Here is a 22,621-nt window from a genome sequence, read left to right as displayed (position 1 = left end):
GCAAGTCACTTCACTTCTCTGGACCTCAGTTCCCTCATCTGTAAAATGGGGGTTAAGACTGTGAGCCCCACATGGGACAACCTGATCGCCTTGTACCCTCCCCAGTGCTTAGAACGGTGCTTTGCACATAGTAAGCACTTAATAAATGCCATCATAGAGAAGCAGCATGGCTCAGTGGAAAGAGCCCGGGCTTTGGAGTCAGAGGTTGTGGGTTTGAATCCCAACTCTGCCAACTGTCAGCTGTGTGACTTTGGGCAAGTCACTTCACTTCTCTGGGCCTCAGTTCCCTCATCTGTAAAACGGGGGTTAAGACTGTGAGCCCCACATGGGACAACCTGATCACCTTGTACCCTCCCCGGCGCTTAGAACAGTGCTTTGCACATAGTAAGTGCTTAATAAATGCCGTCATTATTAATATTATTATTATTATTATCATTATCCACTGATTGATTCATTGGGGATCTGGGGCAGTGAGGTTGGGCTGTCGGGTGTGAGCAGAAACAAGGAAGAGAAAAATCAGGGAACAACGGCTTCAGGGTGCATGGTGGCCTGGTTGGGGGGAGGCAGGCGGATGGCTATGGGAATGGCAAGCAAAGAAAATGCAAGTGACCCACGGGGCCCTCTGAATGTTGCACCAAAGGAGGCTGCTGTTTGTAGGTCTGGTTCTCAGATGCCAACCTGTGTCTCTAGGCCTCGGCCGAAGGGGCACCGGCAATGGCAGGAAGCCCGTCGGCACAGCTGGCATCTGTTGGTAAGGAGTTTCCTGTGCTCCTGGTCACCCACCGCATCCCCAAGACCTTTGCCCAGAGGGGCAGAGGGTGGGAGCACCAGCCCAGGGAGGAAAGGGAAAAGCCCTCTTCCTGTCACTCTTGACTTCCTCCATTCTGCCTCTTCCCTCCACCAGTGCACACTTGGTCCCCAGCCAGCTGTTTCTGGAGTTTGCTCCCTTCCTCACAGGAGACACTATCAGGCTTCTCCGCCAAGGCACGTGACACCTCCGCTCCTTCTACCCAACCCGGAATCCCTGTCCGGAGCTTTCTAGAACAGGGACTTTGACCCTGGAAATGGCAACGCCCACATTTCAGTCACACCTACAGGGAAGCACCGTAGGGACGGATTCTCTGGAGAGACAGGAAGGAGGAAGTAGAACAGGGAGAGTTAGTGGCACAGGGTGAAGGCCTACCCTAATACCTTCAAGGCCCTACTGAGAGCTCACCTCCTCCAGGAGGCCTTCCCAGACTGAGCCCCCCCTTCCTCTCAATCAATCAATCGTATTTATTAAGCGCTTACTGTGTGCAGAGCACTGTACTAAATGCTTGGGAAGCACAAGTTGGCAACACATAGAGATAGTCCCTACCCAACAGTGGGCTCACAGTCTAGAAGGGGGAGACAGAGAACAAAACAAAACATATTAACAAAATAAAATAAATAGAATAGATATGTACAAGTAAAATAACCCCTCCTCCCCCTCCCCATCCCCCCGCCTTACCTCCTTCCCTTCCCCACAGCACCTGTATATATGTATATATGTTTGTACATATTTATTACTCTATTTATTTTACTTGTACATATTTATTTTATTTATTTTATTTTGTTAATATGTTTTGTTCTCTGCCTCCCCCTTCTAGACTGTGAGCCCACTGTTGGGTAGGGACTGTCCCTATATGTTGCCAACTTGTACTTCCCAAGTGCTTAGTACAGTGCTCTGCACACAGTAAGCGCTCAATAAATATGACTGAATGAATGAATGAATGAATAATACTTCTAACATTCTTATTTGTACCACTGGTTCGCACCCTACAGCAAAGGTTAAACAGATAGTTGGTTTTTGTTGTGGGCTTTCCTCCTTGCCCCAGTTTCTTTCTTTCTTTTTTTTTTTTAAGGTATTTGTTAAGCATTTACTATGTGCCAGGCACTGCACTAAGCACTGGGGTAGATAAAAGCTAATCAGTTTGGACACAGACTCCACCCCATATGGGGTTCACAGTCTTAGTCCCCATTTTACAGATGAGGTAGTGACTTACCCAAGGTCACACAGCAGACAGGAGGCAGAGTTGGGATTAGAACTCAGGTCCTCTGCCTCCCTAAGCCTGTGCTCTATCCACTAGGACACGTTGATTCTCTTCTTCAGGTCAGAACGGTCAGAACCTCAAAATTTTATTCATAAGTGGGACACGCTCTGTGGCAAGTTTAGGATTCTTCCTACCATAGGGCAGGAGCCTGGGCCTAAATGGATATGCAGGAGAAGCCAATGTCTTACACATTCAACTCTCAATAATAATAATTGTGGTATCTTTTAAGGGCTCATTATGTGCTAAGCTCTGACAGTGCTTTGCACATAGTAAGTGCTTAACAAATACCATTATTATTATTATTATTATTATTGCTGGGGCCCAATGTAGATGCATGATAGTCAGATTGGACACAGTTCCTGCCCTACATGGGGCTCACAGTAAGAGGGAGGACAGGTATTTTATTCACATTGTATACATGAGGAAGCTGATAATAATAATAATAATAATAGTGGTATTTTTTAAGCGCTTACTATGTGCTAGCACTGTACTAAGTGCTGGGGTGGATATAAGCAAATCGGGTTGGACACAGTCCCTTGTCTCAGTCTCAATCTCCATTTTATAGATGAGGGAACTGAGGCCCAGGGAAGTGAAGTGACTTGCTCAGGGTCACACAGCCGACAAGCGGTGGAGCTGGGATTAGAACCCATGACCTTCTGACCCCCAGGCCCGAGCTGTATCATCATCATCATCAATCGTATTTATTGAGCGCTTACTGTGTGCAAAGCACTGTACTAAGCGCTTGGGAAGTACAAATTGGCAACATATAGAGACAGTCCCTACCCAACAGTGGGCTCACAGTCTAAAAGGGGGAGACAGAGAACAAAGCCAAACATACTAACAAAATAAAATAAATAGAATAGATATGTACAAGTAAAATAGAGTAATAAATATGTACAAACATATATACATATATACAGGTGTATATCCTATATCCACTACACTGCTTCTCTGAGGCACAGAGAAATAAAGTAGCCCCCCCAAGTTCGCACAGCAAGCAGGCGGCAGAGCTGGGGTTAGAACTCAGTTCCTCTAATTCCCAGGCCCATGCTCTTTCCACTAGACCACGCCGCTGTTACTGTGTCTTATGGTTTTGTGGTTCTGCTCCTCTTGTTACTTTTGGGCTGGTCTCCCTCATTAGACTGACAGTTCCTTGAGGGGAAGGACGGGGTCTTGTTTTTCCTCTTCTTGCAGTGAGAGGGATGAGTGGAGGACTCACGGGGTGGCCGCCTTCCTCGTCCCGCCCGGCAGCCCCCAGCCCCAAATTTCCCAGCCTTCCTTCCACTTTCTGGAAGACTATCCCGCCCGGGACGGGGGCCGGGACTCGTGCACCCACCCCTTATGTCCGACTCCCTGACCGCCCGCCCGGAAAGGCCTGGTTCCCAGGGTTCCTGGTTGGGAATCAGACAGTGTCAACAGTTGATGCCGGGCTAATCCCCTGCACTGTGGAGCGGGCCTGAGTCAGCAGCGCTGTCTGCCTTGGGCCAGCTGCTTCCCACGGGTGGGGTGCTAGCCTCCTCCCTCCCTCACCTCCCCCTTCCTGGAGGCTGCTTCATCACACGTTGATTTCTCCAGGCTCGTTCCCTGAGCCAGAAGGGAAAGGGGCTTGGGACCCTATGATTATAATAATAATAATAATAATAATAACAACTGTGGCATTTAAGCGCTTTCTATGGGCCAGGCACTGTGCCATGCACAGGGTTGGACACCGTCTCTGTCCCACATAGGGCTCACAGTCTTAATCCCCATTTTCCAGATAAGGGAACTGAGGCACAGGGAAGTGAAGTGATTTGCCCAAGGTCAGATTCCGCGGATTGACACTTGCCCATGCTTTATCCACTATTCTGTCTCCAAGTAGGGGGCTGACTCCTTTTCTCCCCTGAAATTTTCAGCTTCCATGGCCACACCATCCTGGCCTCTGACCTCTAGGCCCTGCCACCTAAACGATGAAAAATTAGCATGGGGGAGAGGCCACGAGCAAGCGTGCCCACAGCCAGCAACAACTCAAACAATCAATCAATCAGGGGGATTTACTGAGCACTCACTCTATGTAGAGCACTGTACTAAGCTCTTAGGAAAGCACAGTACAACAGAGTTGGTAGATACGATCTCTGCCCACTTGTAGTTCCCAACTTGCCAACTTGTACTTCCCAAGCACTTAGTACAGTGCTCTGCACACAGTAAGTGCTCAATAAATATGATTGATTGATTGCCCATAAGAAGCTTACCGTTTACAGGGGGAGACAGATATTAAAATAAATGATCAATAGGGGAAATAGAGTATAAGGATATGTACATCAGTGCTGTGGGGCTGGGGTGAGTGTCAAATAATAACAATAATAATAATGATGGCATTTATTAAGCACTTACTATGTGCAAAGCACTGTTCTAAGCGCTGGGGAGGATACAAGGTGATCAGGTTGTCCCAGGTGGGGCTCACAGTCTTAATCCCCATTTTACAGATGAGGAAACTGAGGCTCAGAGGAGTTGCAACTTGCCCAAAGTTCCACAGCTGACAAGTGGTGGAGCCGGGATTTGAACCCATGACCTCTGACTCCCAAGCCTGGGTTCTTTCCACTGAGCCATGCTGCTTCTCAAAGGGCTGTGTGACTTTGGGCAAGTCACTTAACTTCTCTGTACCTCAGTTACCTCAACTGGAAAATGGGGATTAAAACTGTGAGCCCCCTGTGGGACAGCCTGATCACCTTGTAACCTCCCCAGCGCTTAGAACAGTGCTTTGCACATAGTAAGCGCTTAACAAATACCAACATAATTATTACTTGTACTTCCCAAGCGCTTAGTACAGTGCTCTGCACACAGTAAGTGCTCAATAAATACGATTGATTGATTGATTAAGGGGTACCCAGAAGAAGGAAGGGCTGGTAGGGGAAATGAGGGCTTAGGCTGGGAAGGCTTCTTGGAAGAGGTGTGATTTTAGGATGGTTTTGAAGGTGAGGGGAGTGGTAGTCTGTCAGATATGAAGGTGGAAGGAGTTCCAGGCCTAAGGGAGGGCATGCACAAGGTGTCGGTGGCAAGATAGATGAGATCGAGCTACAGAGAGTAGGTTGATGTGCAGAGTGGAGTGGAGCGGAGCATGCAGGCTGGGTGGCGGTAGATCAGCGAGGGGAGGAAGGAGGGAAGGAGCCGATTAAGTGCCTGAAAACCCACGGTAAGGAGTTTCTGTTTGATGTGGAGGTGGATGGACAACCACTTGGGGTTCCTGAGGAGTGGGGAGACGTGGACTGAATCCTTTTTCAGAAAAATGATCTGGGCGGCGGACAGGTATGGTATGGAGAGGGGAGACAGGAGGCAGGATGGTCAGTGAGGAGGCTGAGGCGATATTCAAGGTGCAAAATAATAATAATAATGATGATGGCATTTATTAAGCACTTACTATGTGCAAAGCACTGTTCTAAGTGCTGGGGAGGTTACATAATCAGGTTGTCCCATGGGGGGCTCACAGTCTTCATCCCCATTTTACAGATGAGGGAACTGAGGCCCAGAGAAGTGAAGTGACTTGCCCAAACTCACCCAGCTGACAATTGGCGGAGCCGGGATTTGAACCCATGACCCCTGACTCCAAAGCCCGTGCTTTTTCCACTGAGCTATGTGCTTAGATCAGCAGGAGAGTGGTTTGGATGGAGAGGAAAGAACAGATTCATTAGATGCTGTAAAGGTAGAAGCCGATGGGATTTCGTGACAGAATATGCAGGCTAAATGGGAAGGATAGTGTAAGGATCATGCCAAGGTTATGGGCTTGTGAGACTGGGAGGCTAATGGTGTTGTCTACGTGACAGAGAAATCTTACAGATAAGGTATTTATCTGTATTTATATTTATTACAGATATTATAGACTGAGCCCCCTCCTTCCTCTCCCCCTCCCCATCCCCCCCCAGCCCTACCTCCTTCCCCTCCCCACCGCACCTGTATATATGTTTGTACTGATCTATTACTCTATTTATTTTACTTGTACATATTTACTATTCTATTTATTTTATTTTGTTAATATGTTTTGTTTTGTTGCCTGTCTCCCCCTTCTAGACTGTGAGCCCGTTGTTGGGTAGGGACCGTCTCTATGTTGCCAACTTGTACTTCCCAACCGCTTAGTACAGTGCTCTGCACACAGTAAGTGCTCAATAAATACGATTGAATGAATGAATGAATGGGGAGGACAGGGTTTGGGTGGGAAGATGAGGAGTCCTGTTTTGGACATGATAAGTTTGAGGTGTCTCAAGACATGCTGGTGCCCCATGCAAAAGGAGGGAGCTTGGAGGGTTATTTGAGGGAGAAGCAGAAGGGGGAAAGAGAAAAGGGGTGCTCCCCCCTTCCCCACCCAGCTGAAGAGTTCTTAAGGTAATTGCCTAGTTTGCCTTTCTGGTAGCACTGACCATATACCTTGGGGTTTGTGGCTTACCTCTCCCACAAACACTTGCTAAGACTCAAAGCATCTGAAAGTTCTTCCAGTTTGGGACATTTCTGTCCATTCAGGGACTTGGTTGAGTTTCCAGGATGTCTGGACAGCTCTTGAAAATCAGATCGTCTTGGGATGTTATAGAACAGACATGGCCCCTGTCCTAAAAGGTTTTACCATCTAACAGGGGAAACAGAACTGGAGAGAGGAAAATAAGCCTAACCATGGAAATAAAATTTTGAGTACTTTGAAGGAGAAGGATGGGTCAGAGATTGTGTTATTTTGGAGAAGAATGAATGGGTTAATCTGATTAATTTATACTGGCCCCAACATTTGGTACAGTGCTTGGCACATAGCACAGAAGAGATATTATTATTATCAATAATAATGATAATACAATAGTATTTATAACATTTGAGGGAAGGGTTCCCAGCGACGGGAATATATGTGTATAGGTTTGCTTTAATTATTTATTTTTGACCTCTCTAGTTTAAGTATCAATCTATTAATCTTTGGAATTTATTGAGCACTTACTCTGTGCAGAGCACCCTTCTAAGGGTTTGGGGGAGTACAACACACTATTGTTAGTAAATGTGATCCCTGCCCACAAGGAAGGTACAGTGCAGATAGGGAGACAGGCATTAAATTATAGATAGAGGAAATAATAATAATAACAATAATATTGGTATTTGTTAAGCACTACATGACAGGCACTGTACTAAGTGCGGGGGTGGATACAAGCAAATCGGGTTGGACAGAGTCCCTGTCCCACATGGGGCTCACAGTCTCGATTCCCATTTTATAGAGGAGGTAACTGAGGCTCAGAGAAGTGAAGTGACTTCCCCAAGGTCACCCAACAGACAAGTGTCGGAGACAGGATTAGAACCCATGACCTTCTGACTCCAAGGCCTGTGCTCTATCCATTATGTCATAGGGATATGTACATAGGTGTTATGGGGCTAAGGGGAGTATCTAAGTGCTTAAGAGGTAAATAGCCAAGTGCCCAGTCAATGCAGAAGGGAGGATGAGTTGCTTTGGAGACTCTATATATTTATCACTGTAACTTCATCTGATTTCGGTGCCATTTCCACCCAATATTTTCCCCCGAGTCAGCCATCCTTATCATTCCCCGGCATTTTAGACCAACTCTAAGCATGCCTGTGGGTCCCCGATTTGCCTTCCGCGGTCTTGCCATTCGGTCCCTGCTGAATGTCTTCCTACTATCTAGTTTCATTTCCAAGTGGACTGAGCATCTCTTTCTTTTTTCTCCCAACATGAACTCTGCTGCAGACCAACCCATTGCCAGAGGACAGGCTGGGGATTGAAAAATGCCAAACCGGGGACTCTCACAAAAATTTGGCTTTAACGAAGGGTCAAAAATGTAGTAAAAATAATCAAGACCAGCCATTTGACCATGCAGGAAATCAGATTCTAATGCAGATTTCTCAAATTTGGTACAACTGAATTATTGGCTCATTACCTGTACTAACCTTAAGTGATTTATAAAAATGAATCGTACCAAAATGACCTCAATTCTAATTGCTCCATTTGCTACGGTCAGTCCAGCCACGATTCCTACACCAGTTTTCTTGAAATTATCATCAGTTACGAAATAGTTTTCCCATCAGAAGCAGACAAGTCACATTCGCTATTTTTGACCCGAGTGCCTGGACTCCGTCTCGCCATCCTTGGTGGGCGGGTTGTCCTGAAGGCAGCGAGGACACGTTCCCAGATTCCGAGGATTGGCACTGCCAATGAAAACAGGGCTGCCCAGCGGACGGAGCCCAGCCCCTCGTCTGTATCTGATAAGGGCACTGCCCAGCCCGGCCTGGGAGAGTGCCCGGCGTCGTAATCGGTTCCCTTAACCAATTAGAGGGGAACCATTTCCTGTGAGGGAAGGGGAGAACGAGCCAGCTCACCACCATTCTCTCCAATTCCCCCATCCAGTTCATTCATCCATTCAATCGTATTTATTGAGCGCTTACTGTGTGCAGAGCACCGTACTAAGCACTTGGGAGAGTACACTACAACAATAAACGGACACATTCCCTGCCCACAACGAACTTACAATCTAGAAGAGGGGAGAATTTCTTCGGTGCCAACAACACCTTGAGCAGGGCAGGGGAGTGAGAGAATTCAAGCAATTCCGGTCCGGTCACTTCACCATTGGGTTCAGGCTCAGAATGGCCTACAGTCATAAAATCCTTAGGCTGGAAGGGAGCCGAAGAGGTCAACACGTCCAACCCCTTGCCTCCACCCCAGAAAGGAGTGGCTCTCACACTCCAAAAGTGCTCTCTCCCTCCCTCTCTCTTTTGGAAAGCTTCTTCAGGGTAGGAATTATGTCTAACTCTATTGCACTTTCTCAAGTGCTCAGTACAGGGCTCTGATTAGAGTATGCGCTCAATTAATCCCATTGATTGATTGATAGCTTCCAGGGCCCACCAGCCCCCGGTCCCCAGAGCCCTATGGGAATCAACTTCACGTCCAACAATTACGCTCCCCACCTTCAAAGCCTTATTGAAGGCACATCTCCTCCAAGTGGCTGTCCCTGACTGAGCCCTCCTTTCCTCTTCTCCCACTCCCTTCTGCATCACCTTGACTTGCTCCCTTTATTCATCCCCCTCCCCCAGCCCCACAGCACCTAGGTCCAGATCTGTGATTTTATTTATTTTTATTAACGTCTGTCTCCCCCTCTAGACTGTGAGCTCGTTGTGGGCAGGGATTGTCACTGTTTATTGTTGCACTGTACTTTCCCAGGCACTTAGAACAGTGCCTTAGTACAGTACGCTGCACACAGTAAGCATTTAATACGATTGAATGAATGTAGTATTGTTCTCTCCCAAGTGTTTAGTACAGCACTCTGCACACAGAAAGCGCTCAATAAATACGATTGACTGACAGACTACAAATCAAGCAAAAACTCCTCACTCTCAGCTTCAAGGCTGTCCATCACCTTGCCCCCTCCTACCTCACCTCTCTTCTCTCCTTCTCCAGCCCAGCCCGCACCCTCCGCTCCTCTGCAGCTAACGTCCTCACTGTGCCTCGTTCCTGCCTGTCCCGCCGTCAACCCCCGGCCCACGTCCTTCTCCTGGCCTGGAATGCCCTCCCTCCACACATCCACCAAACTAGCTCTCTTCCTCCCTTCAAAGCCCTACTCAGAGCTCACCTCCTCCAGGAGGCCTTCCCAGACTGAGCCCCCTTTTTCCTCTCCTCCTCCCCACCCTACCTCATTCCCCTCCCCACAGCACTTGTATATATTTGTACAGATTTGTTACTCTATTTATTTTACTTGTACATATTTACTATTTTATTTATTTTGTGAATGTGCATATAGCTGTAGTTCTATTTATTCTGATGAGTTTGACACCTGTCTACATGTTTTGCTTTATTGTCTGTCTCTCCCTTCTAGACTGTGAGCCCATTGTTGGGTAGGAACCGTCTCTATATGTTGCCAACTTGTACTTTCCAAACAGTTAGTACAGTGTTCTGCACACAGTAAGCCCTCAATAAATACGATTGATTGACAGACTGACTGCCCCAACCCCTTTCTTGGTGAAGTCCTGAGAGCAGCTTGGCTCAGGCCACTGCTCTGCTGCAGGTTCCCTGCAGGATTCAGGGTGGGCACATGCTCCCTTTCACTGAGATAGAGAAGCAGCGTGGCTCAATGGAAAGAGCCCGGGCTTTGGAGTCAGAGGTCATGGGTTCAAACCCCGGCTCTGCCAACTGTCAGCTGTGTGACTTTGGGCAAGTCACTTAACTTCTCTGGGCCTCAGTTACCTCATCTGTAAAATGGGGATTAAAACTGTGAGCCCCCCCGAGGGTCCACCTGATCACCTTGTATCCTCCTCAGTGCTTAGAACAGTGCTTTGCACATAGTAAGCGCTTAATAAATGCCATTATTATTATTATCCCTACCCTCCTCCCACCCTCTAACATGGAAAATCCCAGGAATCCGGGCTCAGGATGGGGTGTGGTGGAGCAGGTCCTGTGATTCAGGAGTCTGCTTCTCTTTGAGTCAGGACTGAGTCAAGGCCTCAGCCTGAGGGGCTCCCAGAATCTTCCACAGGGCTCAGTCGCTTAACCCAGGAAGAAGACAGAGGCAGAGGGAGGGACATCCTGGGGTGTCAGAATTGGTCCAGAAATAGAACAGAAATTGACCCATACAGACCACCGGGTTCCCTGCCTTTTTCTGAAGAAGGAACTTCCTCTCCCAGTAGACCCAGAAGTCCAGTCTCCACTGACCTGAAATATGACCATGGGCAGATCACCTAACCTCTCTGGGCCTCGGTTCCCCATCTATAAATTGGGAAAGTGCTTTGACGCCAACTTTCTCCTGCCCTACCCCAAACACTAGTGCTCTAATGACTTAGGTTTCTCCTGCCTTGGCCTGGCTTACCCATCCTGCTGCCCTTCCCCAGAATGCTCTAACTGCCTTTATCCTCCCTGCAGGGGTGTAGTCCAGAGACGAGATCCAGGGCCACCTGCTCACCTCTGCCCTCAGCTCTGACAGGGTAGGAAAGGGATCTGAGGAGCTGCACGTGTCCTCACCCAGCCCTGGAAACCTCACTGGGCCGCTTGGCAGTCACAGGAGGCATCAGTCTGGTTTTCAGCCAGCCTGTTCCCAGTTCAGTATGGACAGAGCGCCAGGTGCCTGTACATCTGGCACCCAACCTCCCGCTGCCTCGGTTCCTGCCGCTGAGTCGCCCGGCTTGGAAGCGGTACTTACACTCTCAGAGACCTGGGAAGGGAACACAAAGACTTGGAAGTACGGGCGGGGAGCCGGGGTAATAATAATAATGGCATTTATTAAGTGCTTACTATGTGCAGAGCACTGTTCTAAGCGCTGGGGAGGTTACAAGGTGACCAAGCTGTCCCATGTAGGGCTCACAGTCTTAATCCCCCATTTTACAGATGAGGTAACTGAGGCCCAGATAAGTCAAGTGACTTGCCCAAAGTCACACAGCTGACGATTGGCAGAGCAGGGATTTGAACCCATGACCTCTGACTCCAAAGCCCGGGCTCTTTCCACTGAGCCATGCTGCTCAGATAAGCTATGACCAGAAGCTGCTGGAGATAAGCTATGACCATGAGGACTTCTGCACACATATGACATCGTTATCCTCTAAATGACATCCTAGAGGATAACATGTTCTCTAGAGGATATTATGACACTCTCTAGATTGTGAGTTTATTGTGGGCAGGGAATACCAACTTTGCTGTATTCTCCTTAGTACAGTGCTCTGCACACAACAAGCGCTCAATAAATACGACTGATTGATTGATGTTACACTGTGTGTCTGGCCTCGGCATGCACTGTTGCTTGTGTCGGTATGTTTCTTTGAAGCCAACAGGTCTATTATTTTTTTTTTAAAATGGTATTTGCTTAGCAAAAACTGTGTGTCAAGCACTGTTCTAAGCGCTGGGATAGATACAAGTTTATCAGGGTGGACACAATCCCTGCCCTTCACTGGGCTCCCACTCTAAGTAGTAGGGAGAACAGACATTTAATCTGCATTTGACAGCTGGGAAAACTGAGGCGCAGAGAAATGAAGTGACTTACCCAAGCAAGCAAGCAGTTGGCACAGTCGGAATTAGAACCCAGGTCCTCTGATTCCCAGGCCCGTGCTCTTTCCACTAGGCCACACGGCTTCTTGTAGAGCAGGTCAGGCCCTTCTGCCTCGGCCTGGTCCCCCCACGGCCGGAAACCTCAGCTGGTTCTCAGGCTTGGGTTCTGACCGCCTGCCCGTGCAGGGACAGGCTTACTTGTACATATCTATTCTATTAATTTTATTTTGTTACTATGTTTGGTTTTGTTGTCTGTCTCCCCCTTCTAGACTGTGAGCCCGCTGTTGGGGAGGGACCGTCTCTATATGTTGCCGACTTGTACTTCCCAAGAGCTTAGTACAGTGCTCTGCACACAGTAAGTGCTCAATAAATATGATTGATTGATTGATTGAGGAGGGAGGGGGAGGTGGGCTGGGGGCTGCTCTCTGGGTTTTGAGGGTGAGGGCGGGATCATCAGGAGGGAAGGATACCGGTGGGGCTTGGCATCTCGGGTTGGGAACGAGAACGTAGCAGAGGGAATCTCAAACTGGCCCAGCCTGGGGCAACCCCCTCCCCTCCTCTCACTCATTCAATCGTATTTACTGAGCGCTTACTGTGTGCAGAGCACTGGACTAAGCACTTGAGAAGTACAAATCAGCAATGGTATTTGCTAAGCGCTTACTATGTGCTAAGCACTGTTCTAGACTGTGAGCCCGTTGTTGGGTCATTCATTCATTCATTCAATCGTATTTATTGAGCACTTACTGTGTGCAGAGCACTGTACTAAGCACTTGGGAAGTCCAAGTTGGCAGCATATAGAAACGGTCCCTACTCAACAGTGGGCTCACAGTCTAGAATGGGGAGACAGAGAACAAAACACATTAACAAAATAAAATAATTAGAATAAATATGTACAAATAAAATAGAGTAATAAATATGTACAAACATATATACAGGTGCTGTGGGGAGGGGAAGGAGGTAAGGCAGGGGGGTGGGGAGGGGGAGCGGAAGGAGGGGGCTTAGTCTGGGAAGGCCTCCTGGAGGAGGTGAGCTCTCAGTAGGGCCTTGAAGGGAAGAAGAGAGCTAGCTTGGCGGATGTGCAGAAGGAGAGCATTCCCAACTCTATTTATTTATTTATTTTACTTGTGCATATCTATTCTATTTCTTTTATTTTGGTAATATGTTTTGTTTTGTTCTCTGTCTCCCCCCTCTAGACTGTGAGCCCACTGTTGGGTAGGGACCGCCTCTATATGTTGCCAACTTGTACTTCCCAAGTGCTTAGTACAGTGCTCTGCACACAGTAAGCGCTCAATAAATATGATTGATTGATTGATTGACGTGGGCCAGGGGTCGACGGTGGGACAGGCGAGAACGAGGCACGGTGAGGAGATTAGCGGCAGAGGAGCAGAGGGTGTGGGCTGGGCTGGAGAAGGTGAGAGGTGAGGTAGGAGTGGGTGAGGTGATGGAGAGCCTTGAAGCCGAGGGTGAGGAGGATAGAGGGTCCCTCTCTATATGTTGCCAACTTGTACTTCCCAAGTGCTTAGTACAGTGCTCTTCACACAGTAAGCGCTCAATAAATATGATTGAATGAATGGATGAATGTTCTAAGCACTGGGATAGATACAGGGTAATCAGATTGTCCCACATAGGGCTCACACTTTTAATCCCCATTTTACAGATGAGGTAACTGATGAACAGTGAAGTCCTCTTTCTTCCCACTCCCCAGGGAGCGGGCAGCAGAATTGGGCAGGGTGGATGTGTGGCTGACTCCCCAGTTGCTTGGGAAGGAAGGAAGGAAGGAAGGAAGGAAGAAGGCAAAGCACTGATTCCCGTGGCCCTGAGAGCTGCCAGGAGCCTGTCGGGGCAGGCTTGAATTCTACCCCTTTTCCTGCCTCCTCCCTGACCCCCCCTCCCCCCGCCCCCCCCAAACGCCTGCATGCACAGACACAAGGGGAGACGCCCACAAAGGCCCAGGCCCTGCCCTAGCTCAGGCGCAGTAGAGGGCAAGTTGGGGGCATTGTTGCCACCCACCTCTCTTCCAGCTGGTGGGTCTTCAGAAGGGGTTTGGCCCTAGCAACGGTGACACCTAATGAGAAGCCCTGAAGTGACACAGAGAAGCAGCGGGGCTCAGTGGAAAGAGTATGGGCTTGGGAGTCAGAGGTCCTGGGTTCTAATCCCGGCTCCGCCACTTGTCCGCTGTGTGACTTTGGGCAAGTCACAACTTCTCTGTGCCTCAGTTACCTCATCTCTAAAATGGGGATTAAGACTGTGAGCCCCATGTGGGACAATCTAATCATCTTATAGAACAGTGCTTTGCACATAGTAAGCATTAAATGCCATTATTATTATTACCTACTGGGCAGCAGTGCTGGGCTGGATCCTCTCTGCCATAGCAACACCAATTACTAACTTCCCCCCTCCTCTCCCTCTTTCCCTCTCCCCCTCCAATCCATTCCCTTCCTCCCCTCTTCTCTGACTTGTCTCTTCCCTCTGTTCCACACCCACCCCAGACAGGGGGAGGCCTCACCTTCATGCCCAGACTGGAAGCAGCAATTCCCGGGGAAGCATTCATTCATTCATTCATTCATTCAATTGCATTTATTGAGCGCTTACTGTGAGCAAAGCACTGTACTAAGCGCTTGGGAAGTACAAATTGGCAACATATAGAGACGGTCCCTACCCCCCGATGCTCACCCCTCTCAGCCAGTCCAGCCCCACCCCCTCCTGCCCAGACTAGCCCTCCCCCACCTCACCACACCCCTCCCCATCACTCCCTGCTTGGCACATCAGAATGTCAGTCTTTATTTCTCACAGGTCCAACACGGAGCCGGCAGAGAGTCCAAGAATTGGAGAAAGGGCCAGGGGTGGTGGGAAACAGAGGGACGAGGAGAAGGAGATGGGGACTAGTTGAAATCCAGATGGTCCCTCCCCCTCACTGCGCTTGCAGTGGCTGCTTCCAGGCCACCTCCTTCTCTCCACAGCTGCCAGGTAGCCCCTTTGCCCTGTCCGTCCCTGCCCACCTCAGACTCAACAGGAATCCCCTCAGCTGAGGCCCTGGCCCTTGAGGGAGCGGGAGCTGGGACTATTGGGCCCAACACTTTGGTTTCTAGGAACTGGTTGGAAACAGGCAAGTAGGAGTTAAGTTTTCCTGGCTCCAGTCCAGCTTCCCCACACTGATAAAAGAGTGCAGATCTGTCTGGGGGGACGGTCTCCGCAGGCCTGGGGGGAAACAGTAGGAGGAGGGAACACCCAGTCCTTGCAGGGAAGGGAGAGATGATGGAGAGGAGGGGAGGGAGGGGGCCCAGATATCACATCCCAGCCAAGATGGTAAACCTTATCGGAGCTGGTGGGGGTGGGCCCGAGCCTGAAGTCATCAAAGTTGTTCCAAGTCAGCAGCCATCCGGGCTTCCGCCCGTTTCCGAAGCCTTGTGTCCCGAAGGCTGCAGCCAGGGTGGGCATCCCGAGCGGTCTCAGCCCCCGTCGGAGCCTCCCCGGGTCAGCACTCGGCCCCAGACCGAGAATCCGGACCGGGCTGGTCACCGGGCTCCGGCGGCTTCCTCAGCCTCAGGACCGGGCCTCCTTCCCAGCCTGGGACCGGCCCCTCTGTCTGGTGCTGCTTGGCCGCGGGGTGCTGCTAGGACCTGCAGCTGAAGGCCTCTCTGAGGCCTGAGCTTGGTCAGCATCCGCCTACACACAGAAAGACAGAGATGGCCGGGTGAAGTCAGGGTCCAGGCCACATAAGGAGCCCATTTAGCTTTCCCTTGTCCACCTGTCACACCTTAGATCTACCCGTTGCTGGCCGCCATCGGGGTGGGGGTGGGGCGGGGAGACAGTATGGGACCCACCCGGGGGGATGGGGCCCCTGGGAAGGGCAAGAGGGAGGGTCTCACCTGCACCTGGCAGATGTCCAGCATGGCCTTGGAGCCGGTCAGACACCACAGCTCCCCGATGAAGGAGACGAGGACGCCGAAGATGTCTGCCCAGCGGCCCACGGTCAGCAGGAGGATGAAGAGGCCGCCCATGCGCACAAATACCGTCTGGTACCGGCTCTGCTGACTGGGGCGCTGGCGCTGCTCCTCTGCTCTTTCCAAAAAGCCCACACAGGTCGTGGTCAGGCTGGGCTTCATGGGAACCAGTCCTCTCCACCCCAACCTAGGTCATCCCAGAGTGTGGTCCAGGGGCAGAGGGGCCGGCCTAGGAGGGCCTGGGTAGCTGGTTCCTGGCTCCTGCCTCCGTCTCCTCTTCTCTGCCTCCCCATCCCCTTCCCAGGCGAGGGGAGTTGGCACAGAGGGGTGTTTAGACCTTTGGTGGAAGGTGAGGAGATCAGGGGCCGAGAAAGGGATGGCCCAAACTCCTTGCGCTTACACCGGAGAAGCCGGACCGGGGCCCCAGCCTGTGGGGGTCAGTCTGCAGGGAGGCGCTCGGTGAGGTCAGCAGGAACCCAAGGCAGGATGGCCCAGGGCCGAGAAAATGTGGCAGTTTGTACGTACCACTGCCCCCCAAATCAAGGAGCTGGGAAGTCCGGCACCTCGGGGTTGGGACTCCCACCAGAAAGGAATGGAAGGGCCAGGAGAGAGGCCTGGTGTCCGGCTCCCTTCGGTGGGGTGGGCAGGCTGACACAGGCCTGCAGATGGGATTTCTGCCCACCTTGGGTCACCAGGGAGAAGCCGGAGACCTGCCTCCGCCCTGTGCCGGGCCCAGGGTCCTAGGCTGCCCGCACCCAAGCAGCCTCCAGCCAGGCTGGAGGGAGCCGAATGGGCTGGGGTCAAGCCCACCCACCACCCACCGTCTCCCTGCCTCAGGGGCAGCCCGAGCACCCGATGCCCGCGAACCAGCGGGGAAGGAAGTCGGGTTCTCAAAATGGCCAGGTGAGCCCCTGCCCACACTTCCCAGGGCCACCCCACTTTCCAGCCCGGCACTCGGGCTCCCAGCCCCGGGGCGAGGGGGCGGTGGCCGAGCCCCCACCCCACCTTGCATGTAGATGACCAGCAGCGTGTAGCAGATGGTGAGCGGGGTCCAGAAGCGCACGGCCTCCGAAGTGCTGAGGAAGTCGCGGTTGATGAGCGCCACGGCTGCCAAGTCCCCCACCAGGAAGGCCACCTTGAGCCCCTGGCCGAGCAGGGGGGGGGAGGGAGCGCCAGGTGGCCAGCAGGGACAGGCAGGCCCCGCAGTAGCGCTCCTGGCTGTGCAGCTCGTAGAGGCAGAGGACGTGGCGGCCGAGGCGCCGGGCCAGGCGGGCCAGTAGCCCCGCCAGCCCCAGGCTCAGGAGGAGGTTCCAGGTGCGGTGCGGTGCCCCTTCCAAGAGGAAGCTCAGGCTGCAGGTCAGGGTGCAGCCCAGGGAGTACTGGCACAGCAGGTGCAGCTGGAGATTCTGGGAGCCCTGGGGGGCGGTGAGCGGGTGGGAAAGCGGCCGCTAGCCCCCCGCGGGCAGGGTGGGCAGGACACTGACGGACCACCCCGATCACATCTTCAAAGCCCCACTAAAAACCACATTAGGCAACCAGTGGCATTTATTGAGCACTTAGTGGGTCTGTGTCAAGCCTGGAGCTTAGTACAGTGCTCTGCACACAGTAAGCGCTCAATAAATACGACTGATTGATTGATCGATCCACCCCAGCGCGTAGGAAGTGCTTGACACCCAGTAAGTGTTTACCAAATACAAAAATAATAATAATAGTAATACATTGGAATACAGTTGGTTCGACATGGTCCCTGTCAATCAATCAATCAATCGTATTTAGTGAGCGCTTACTGTGTGCAGAGCACTGCACTAAGCGCTTGGGAAGTACAAGTTGGCAACATATAGAGACAGTCCCTACCCAACAGTGGGCTCACAGTCTAAAAGGGGGAGACAGAGAACAAAACCAAACATACTAACAAAATAAAATAGAATAGATATGTACAAGTAAAATAAATAAATAAATAAATAGAGTAATAAATATGTACAAACATATATACACATATACAGGTGCTGTGGGGAAGGGAAGGAGGTAGGATGGCGGGGGGGGGGGGGTGCTTCTGCCTCTCCCTCTGGACTGTCAGCTCATTGTGGGAAGCGTCTGTTGTATTGTACTCTCCCAAATGCTTGTAGCTTCTGTCTACAAGAAGCTTACAGTCTACATCACCTGGGAAGCAGCAGGGCGTAGCGGATAGAGCACGGGCATGGGAGTCAGAAGGTTATGGGTTCTAATCCCGGCTCCGCCACTTGTCTGCTGTGTGAACTTGGGCAAGTCACTTCACTTCTCTGTGCCTCGGTTACCTCATCTGTCAAATGGGGATTGAGACTGTGAGCCCCACGTGGGACAGGGACTGTGTCCAACCCGATTTGCTTGTATCCGCACCAGCGCTAAGTACAGTGCCTGACACATAGTAAGCGCTTAACAAATACCACAATTGATCACCTCCGAGAAACCTCTCATTTCCCCACCCTTTTTGCCCTCCTTTCCCCATTGCCCGCTCATTTGGGTCTGTACCCCTTAAGCACTTTGATACGCCACTGGCAGCATGTATGTATACATGCTATACTCTGTACCCTGTACTCTGCTCTTTCCTTCTCTGAAATTGTCAGGTAGATTGTAAATTCCTTGTGGGCAGGGATCGAATCTACCAACTCTATCACTCTGTACTCTCCCAACCACTTAGTACAATACCACTGATAGACTGACAAGTGGGTTCCACGTACCCTCTCAATTGTTTCCCTCCCTCACAAGCATCTGGGAACACTCGCTCCTCCAAACCCTGCCCAGTGAATACCAAAAGCCAAGAACGCCGGGAGTCCCAAGAGGAGGATGAGGATCCATCTCATGGCCCCACACCAAAGCAAGGGGAGGGATGGGGATCGGGGCCCAGGAGACCCCCTCGAGGGGCAACCTGGCCACGGGATCAGGTCTCCAGCAGGTCTGCAGCGGCCGGGTGACCCACCCCTTTCCCTCCCCGCCAACCTTGCCCGCCTCCAGAACTCACCTTGCTCATTGACAGCAGCGTGGAGACGGCCCGCAGCGAGAATTCCAGGGACACGAGTGCGGCCACCCGGGCCCCCACCACCGAGAAAATGCCCGTCAGCACCAACAGGTGCAGCTGCTCCAGCAGGGCCCACTGGGACCGCAGACGCTCTTTCTCCACTTGCCACTCAGGGTTTCTGGGGCGGAGGAAGTGGAGACCCCAATCGCCTCCACAGGGCCGCCCCCACCCCGTCCTGTACCGCCTCTTTGCCCCCAGCCACCGCTGCTCGGTCGGGTGACAAGTGCGCAAGAGTCGGAGGAATGATGGGACTGTAGATCGGCGCCATCTCGCTGGACTCGTCCGCCTTCCCGCACCACTTCCCACTGCTTTCCCAGCTCCCCCAAGAATGCCAATTTTGAGGGTTCAAAGGAAAGTCCCCAGAGAGTGCATGACCCTCCTGCCCAAGTTTGAAGGGACCATCCTGAGGCTGCCCCTTTCCCAACCCCATTTGATGGTCCCAATCAATCAATCCATGGTATTTACTGAGCACTTATTGTGTGCAGAATACTGCACTAAGCACTTGGGAGAATACAGTACAGCAGACCTATCCATAATGAGCTTATAATAATAATGATGGCATTTATTGAGTGCTTACTACATACAAAGCACTGTTCTAAGCGCTGGGGAGGTTACGAGGTGATCGGGTTGACCCACATGGGGCTCGCAGTCTTCATCCCCATTTGACAGATGAGGTCACTGAGGCGTGGAGAAATGAAGTGACTTGCCCAAGGTCACACAGCTGACAAGTGGCGGAGCCAGGATTTGAACCCATGACCTCTGACTCCAAAGCCCAGGCTCTTTCCACTGAGAAGCAGCATGGTCTAGTGGTGGGTGGGAAAAGCAGTGGGGAGGACAACACTGATTGACTGATCATCATCAATCGTATTTATTGAGCGCTTACTATGTGTACAGCACTGTACTAAGCGCTTGGGAAGTACAAATTGGCAACATATAGAGACAGTCCCTACCCAACAGTGGGCTCACAGTCTAAAAACTGATGGATGGGTGAGATTATTCATCTTGGGAGGGGGTGTGAAGAGGAGTGGAGAGGGGGCAGGGGTTTGAATTGCTCTCCTGCTCAAGCCTCCGTCAGGCATCTGGGTGGGAGAGAAGTCGTTGGACTCCCAGGGCACCGAACCTACTGCTCGGGTTGGGGGTCTCTCTGGGGCTGCCTGGCCTCTCTGCTGGGGGGCGAGTGGGGGGAGACAGTTAAGTCTCTGTAGAGGGTCAGGACCCCCCTACCCCAGCTCCAAGCTAACTCCTTAAACTTCTTCCCTCTCAACTACATCCTGTCTCTGAGCTGGAATGTCCTCCCCCTTCACATCCTCAGACAATCGATCACACTCCCCACCTTCAAAGCCTTACTGAAGGCACACCTCCTCCAAAATACCTTCCCCAACTAAGCCCTCATTGTCTCTTCACCCACTCCCTCCCTTCCCCCTCTAAACTCTAAGCTTATTGTGGATAGGGAATGTGTCTATTGTGCTCAGTACAGTGCTTTGCACACAGTAAGCGCTCAATAAATACGATTGAATGAATGCTCGTATGTCATTCTTGCCCTTGGATTTGCACTCTTTATTCACCCCACCTGCAGCCCCACAGCACTTATGTAAGCATCTGTAATTTATTTTTTGTATTCATGTCTGTCTCCTCTCTCTAGACTGCAAACACATTATGGGCAGGGAACAATCAATCAACCAATCGTATTTATTGAGCGCTTACTGTGTGCAGAGCACTGTACTAAGCGCTTGGGAAGTACAAGTTGGCAACATATAGAGACAGTCCCTACCCAACAGTGGGCTCACAGTCTAAAAGGGGGAGACAGAGAACAAAACCAAACATACTAACAAAATAAAATAAATAGAATAGATATGTACAAGTAAAATAAATAAATAGAAACAGGTCTATCGACTGTTATACTGTACTCTCCCAAGCGCTTAGTACAGTGCTCTGCACCTAGTAAGCATTCAATAAATATGATTGTTTCCCTCTTCATTGGCCCCAGTCCTCCGGTAGAGGGAATGCTAACCCTCTCACTGCGCCTCCATCTCATTCATTCATTCAATCGTATTTATTGAGTGCTTACTGTGCGCAGAGCACTGTACTAAGCGCTTGGGAAGTACAAGTTGATCTATCTCGCCACCGACCCCTAGCTCACATCCTGCCTCTGACCAGGAACACCCTTCTTCCTCATATGCGACAATTCTCCCCCCCTTCAAAACCTTATTGAAGGCACATCTCCTCCAAGAGGCCTTCCCTGATTAAGCCCCCTCTTTCCTCTTCTCCCACTCCCCTCCCAGCCCCACAGCACTTATGAATAGGTCTGTAACTCATTGATTTCTATCAGGCTGTCTCCACCCCTCTAGGCTATAAACTCCTTGTGGGCAGGGAAGGTGTCTGTTTATTGTTGTATTGTATTCTCCCAAGCGCTCACGCAGTAAGCGCTCAATAAATACAATTGAAAGAATGAATAGAGGGTGGGAGGGAGAGGAAGTCCGAGCCGCCCCGGGTTCCCGGAGGAAACGGCTCATACTCACTGGAGGCAGCGGATGAAGAAGTAAATCTTCATGAAACTGCAGAGTACGGACACGCCGCAGGCCCCGATGAGGCCTGGGAGACAGAGAGGAGGGACACGGCGGCAGGGGGATTACCGTGGAGAGGGAGAAGAGGGGAGGGAGAGGGGGTGGGGGCGCTCACCTGGCAGGAGGGTGTTGCCAACTTGTACTTCCCAAGCGCTTAGTACAGTGCTCTGCACACAGTAAGCGCTCAATAAATACGACTGATTGATTGATTGATTGAGGGAGTCCAGCAGGTCGGAGCCCCAAGGCAAGGAGGGGAAGCCGGGGGAGCCAGGAGGTCGGGGAGGGGAGAGAGAGCTGGAGGGGCACACGACAGGGGAATTACCGTGGAGGGTGAGCCCGGGCGGGGCGCTCACCTTGCAGGAGGGAGTCCAGCAGGCCGGAGCCCCATTGCAGGGAGGGGAAGCCGGGGAGCCAGGAGGTCAGGGAGGAGAGAGAGAGCATGGCTGAGCTGGGGGGTGGGGCAGGAGAAGGAGCAGGAGTAGGGGCAGGGGCAGGAGCAGGAGTAGGGGCAGGAGCAGGGGCAGGAGTAGGAGCAGGAGTAGGAGCAGGGGTAGGGGAAGGAGCAGGAGAAGGAGTAGGGGCAGGAGCAGGGGAAGGAGCAGGAGAAGGAGTAGGGGCAGGGGCAGGAGCAGGAGTAGGGGCAGGAGCAGGAGTAGGGGCAGGAACAGTAGGGGCAGGGGCAGGGGTAGGAGCAGGAGTAGGGGCAGGGGCAGGGGTAGGAGCAGGGGCAGGAGCAGGAGTAGGGGCAGGAACAGTAGGGGCAGGGGTAGGAGTAGGAGCGGGAGCGGGGGCAGGAGCAGGGGTAGGAGCAGGAGAAGGAGTAGGAGCAGGAACGGGCAGGAGCAGGAGCAGGGGTAGTAGCAGGGGCAGGGGTAGGTGCAGGGGCAGGGGTAGGAGCAGGGGCAGCAGCAGGAGTAGGAGCAGGAGTAGGGGCAGGAGCAGGGGCAGGAGCAGGAGTAGGGGCAGGAGCAGGAGTAGGGGCAGAAACAGTAGGAGCAGAAGCAGGGGCA

At 51.6% G+C, this 22,621-nt stretch overlaps 1 protein-coding gene across 1 annotated transcript; it reads right to left on the bottom strand.

Annotated features, from left to right (window-relative positions):
• Positions 1 to 14,813: 14,813 nt before the first annotated feature.
• TMEM82 (transmembrane protein 82) lies at positions 14,814 to 22,052 on the bottom strand. The gene is given in 8 exon segments (XM_038746787.1): positions 14,814 to 15,606; positions 15,609 to 15,714; positions 15,918 to 16,105; positions 16,998 to 17,154; positions 17,156 to 17,407; positions 18,991 to 19,165; positions 21,567 to 21,639; positions 21,965 to 22,052. Coding segments are annotated over 8 exon segments (1,122 nt in total). The 3' UTR covers positions 14,814 to 15,523.
• Between the last annotated feature and the right edge of the window lie 569 nt (positions 22,053 to 22,621).

This window comes from Tachyglossus aculeatus, chromosome 5 (assembly GCF_015852505.1).
Source record: "Tachyglossus aculeatus isolate mTacAcu1 chromosome 5, mTacAcu1.pri, whole genome shotgun sequence".
NCBI classification, from domain to species: Eukaryota; Metazoa; Chordata; class Mammalia; order Monotremata; family Tachyglossidae; genus Tachyglossus; species Tachyglossus aculeatus.
Note: the sequence above shows the minus strand (reverse complement) of the source record. Positions and strands in the feature narration are given on the sequence as shown.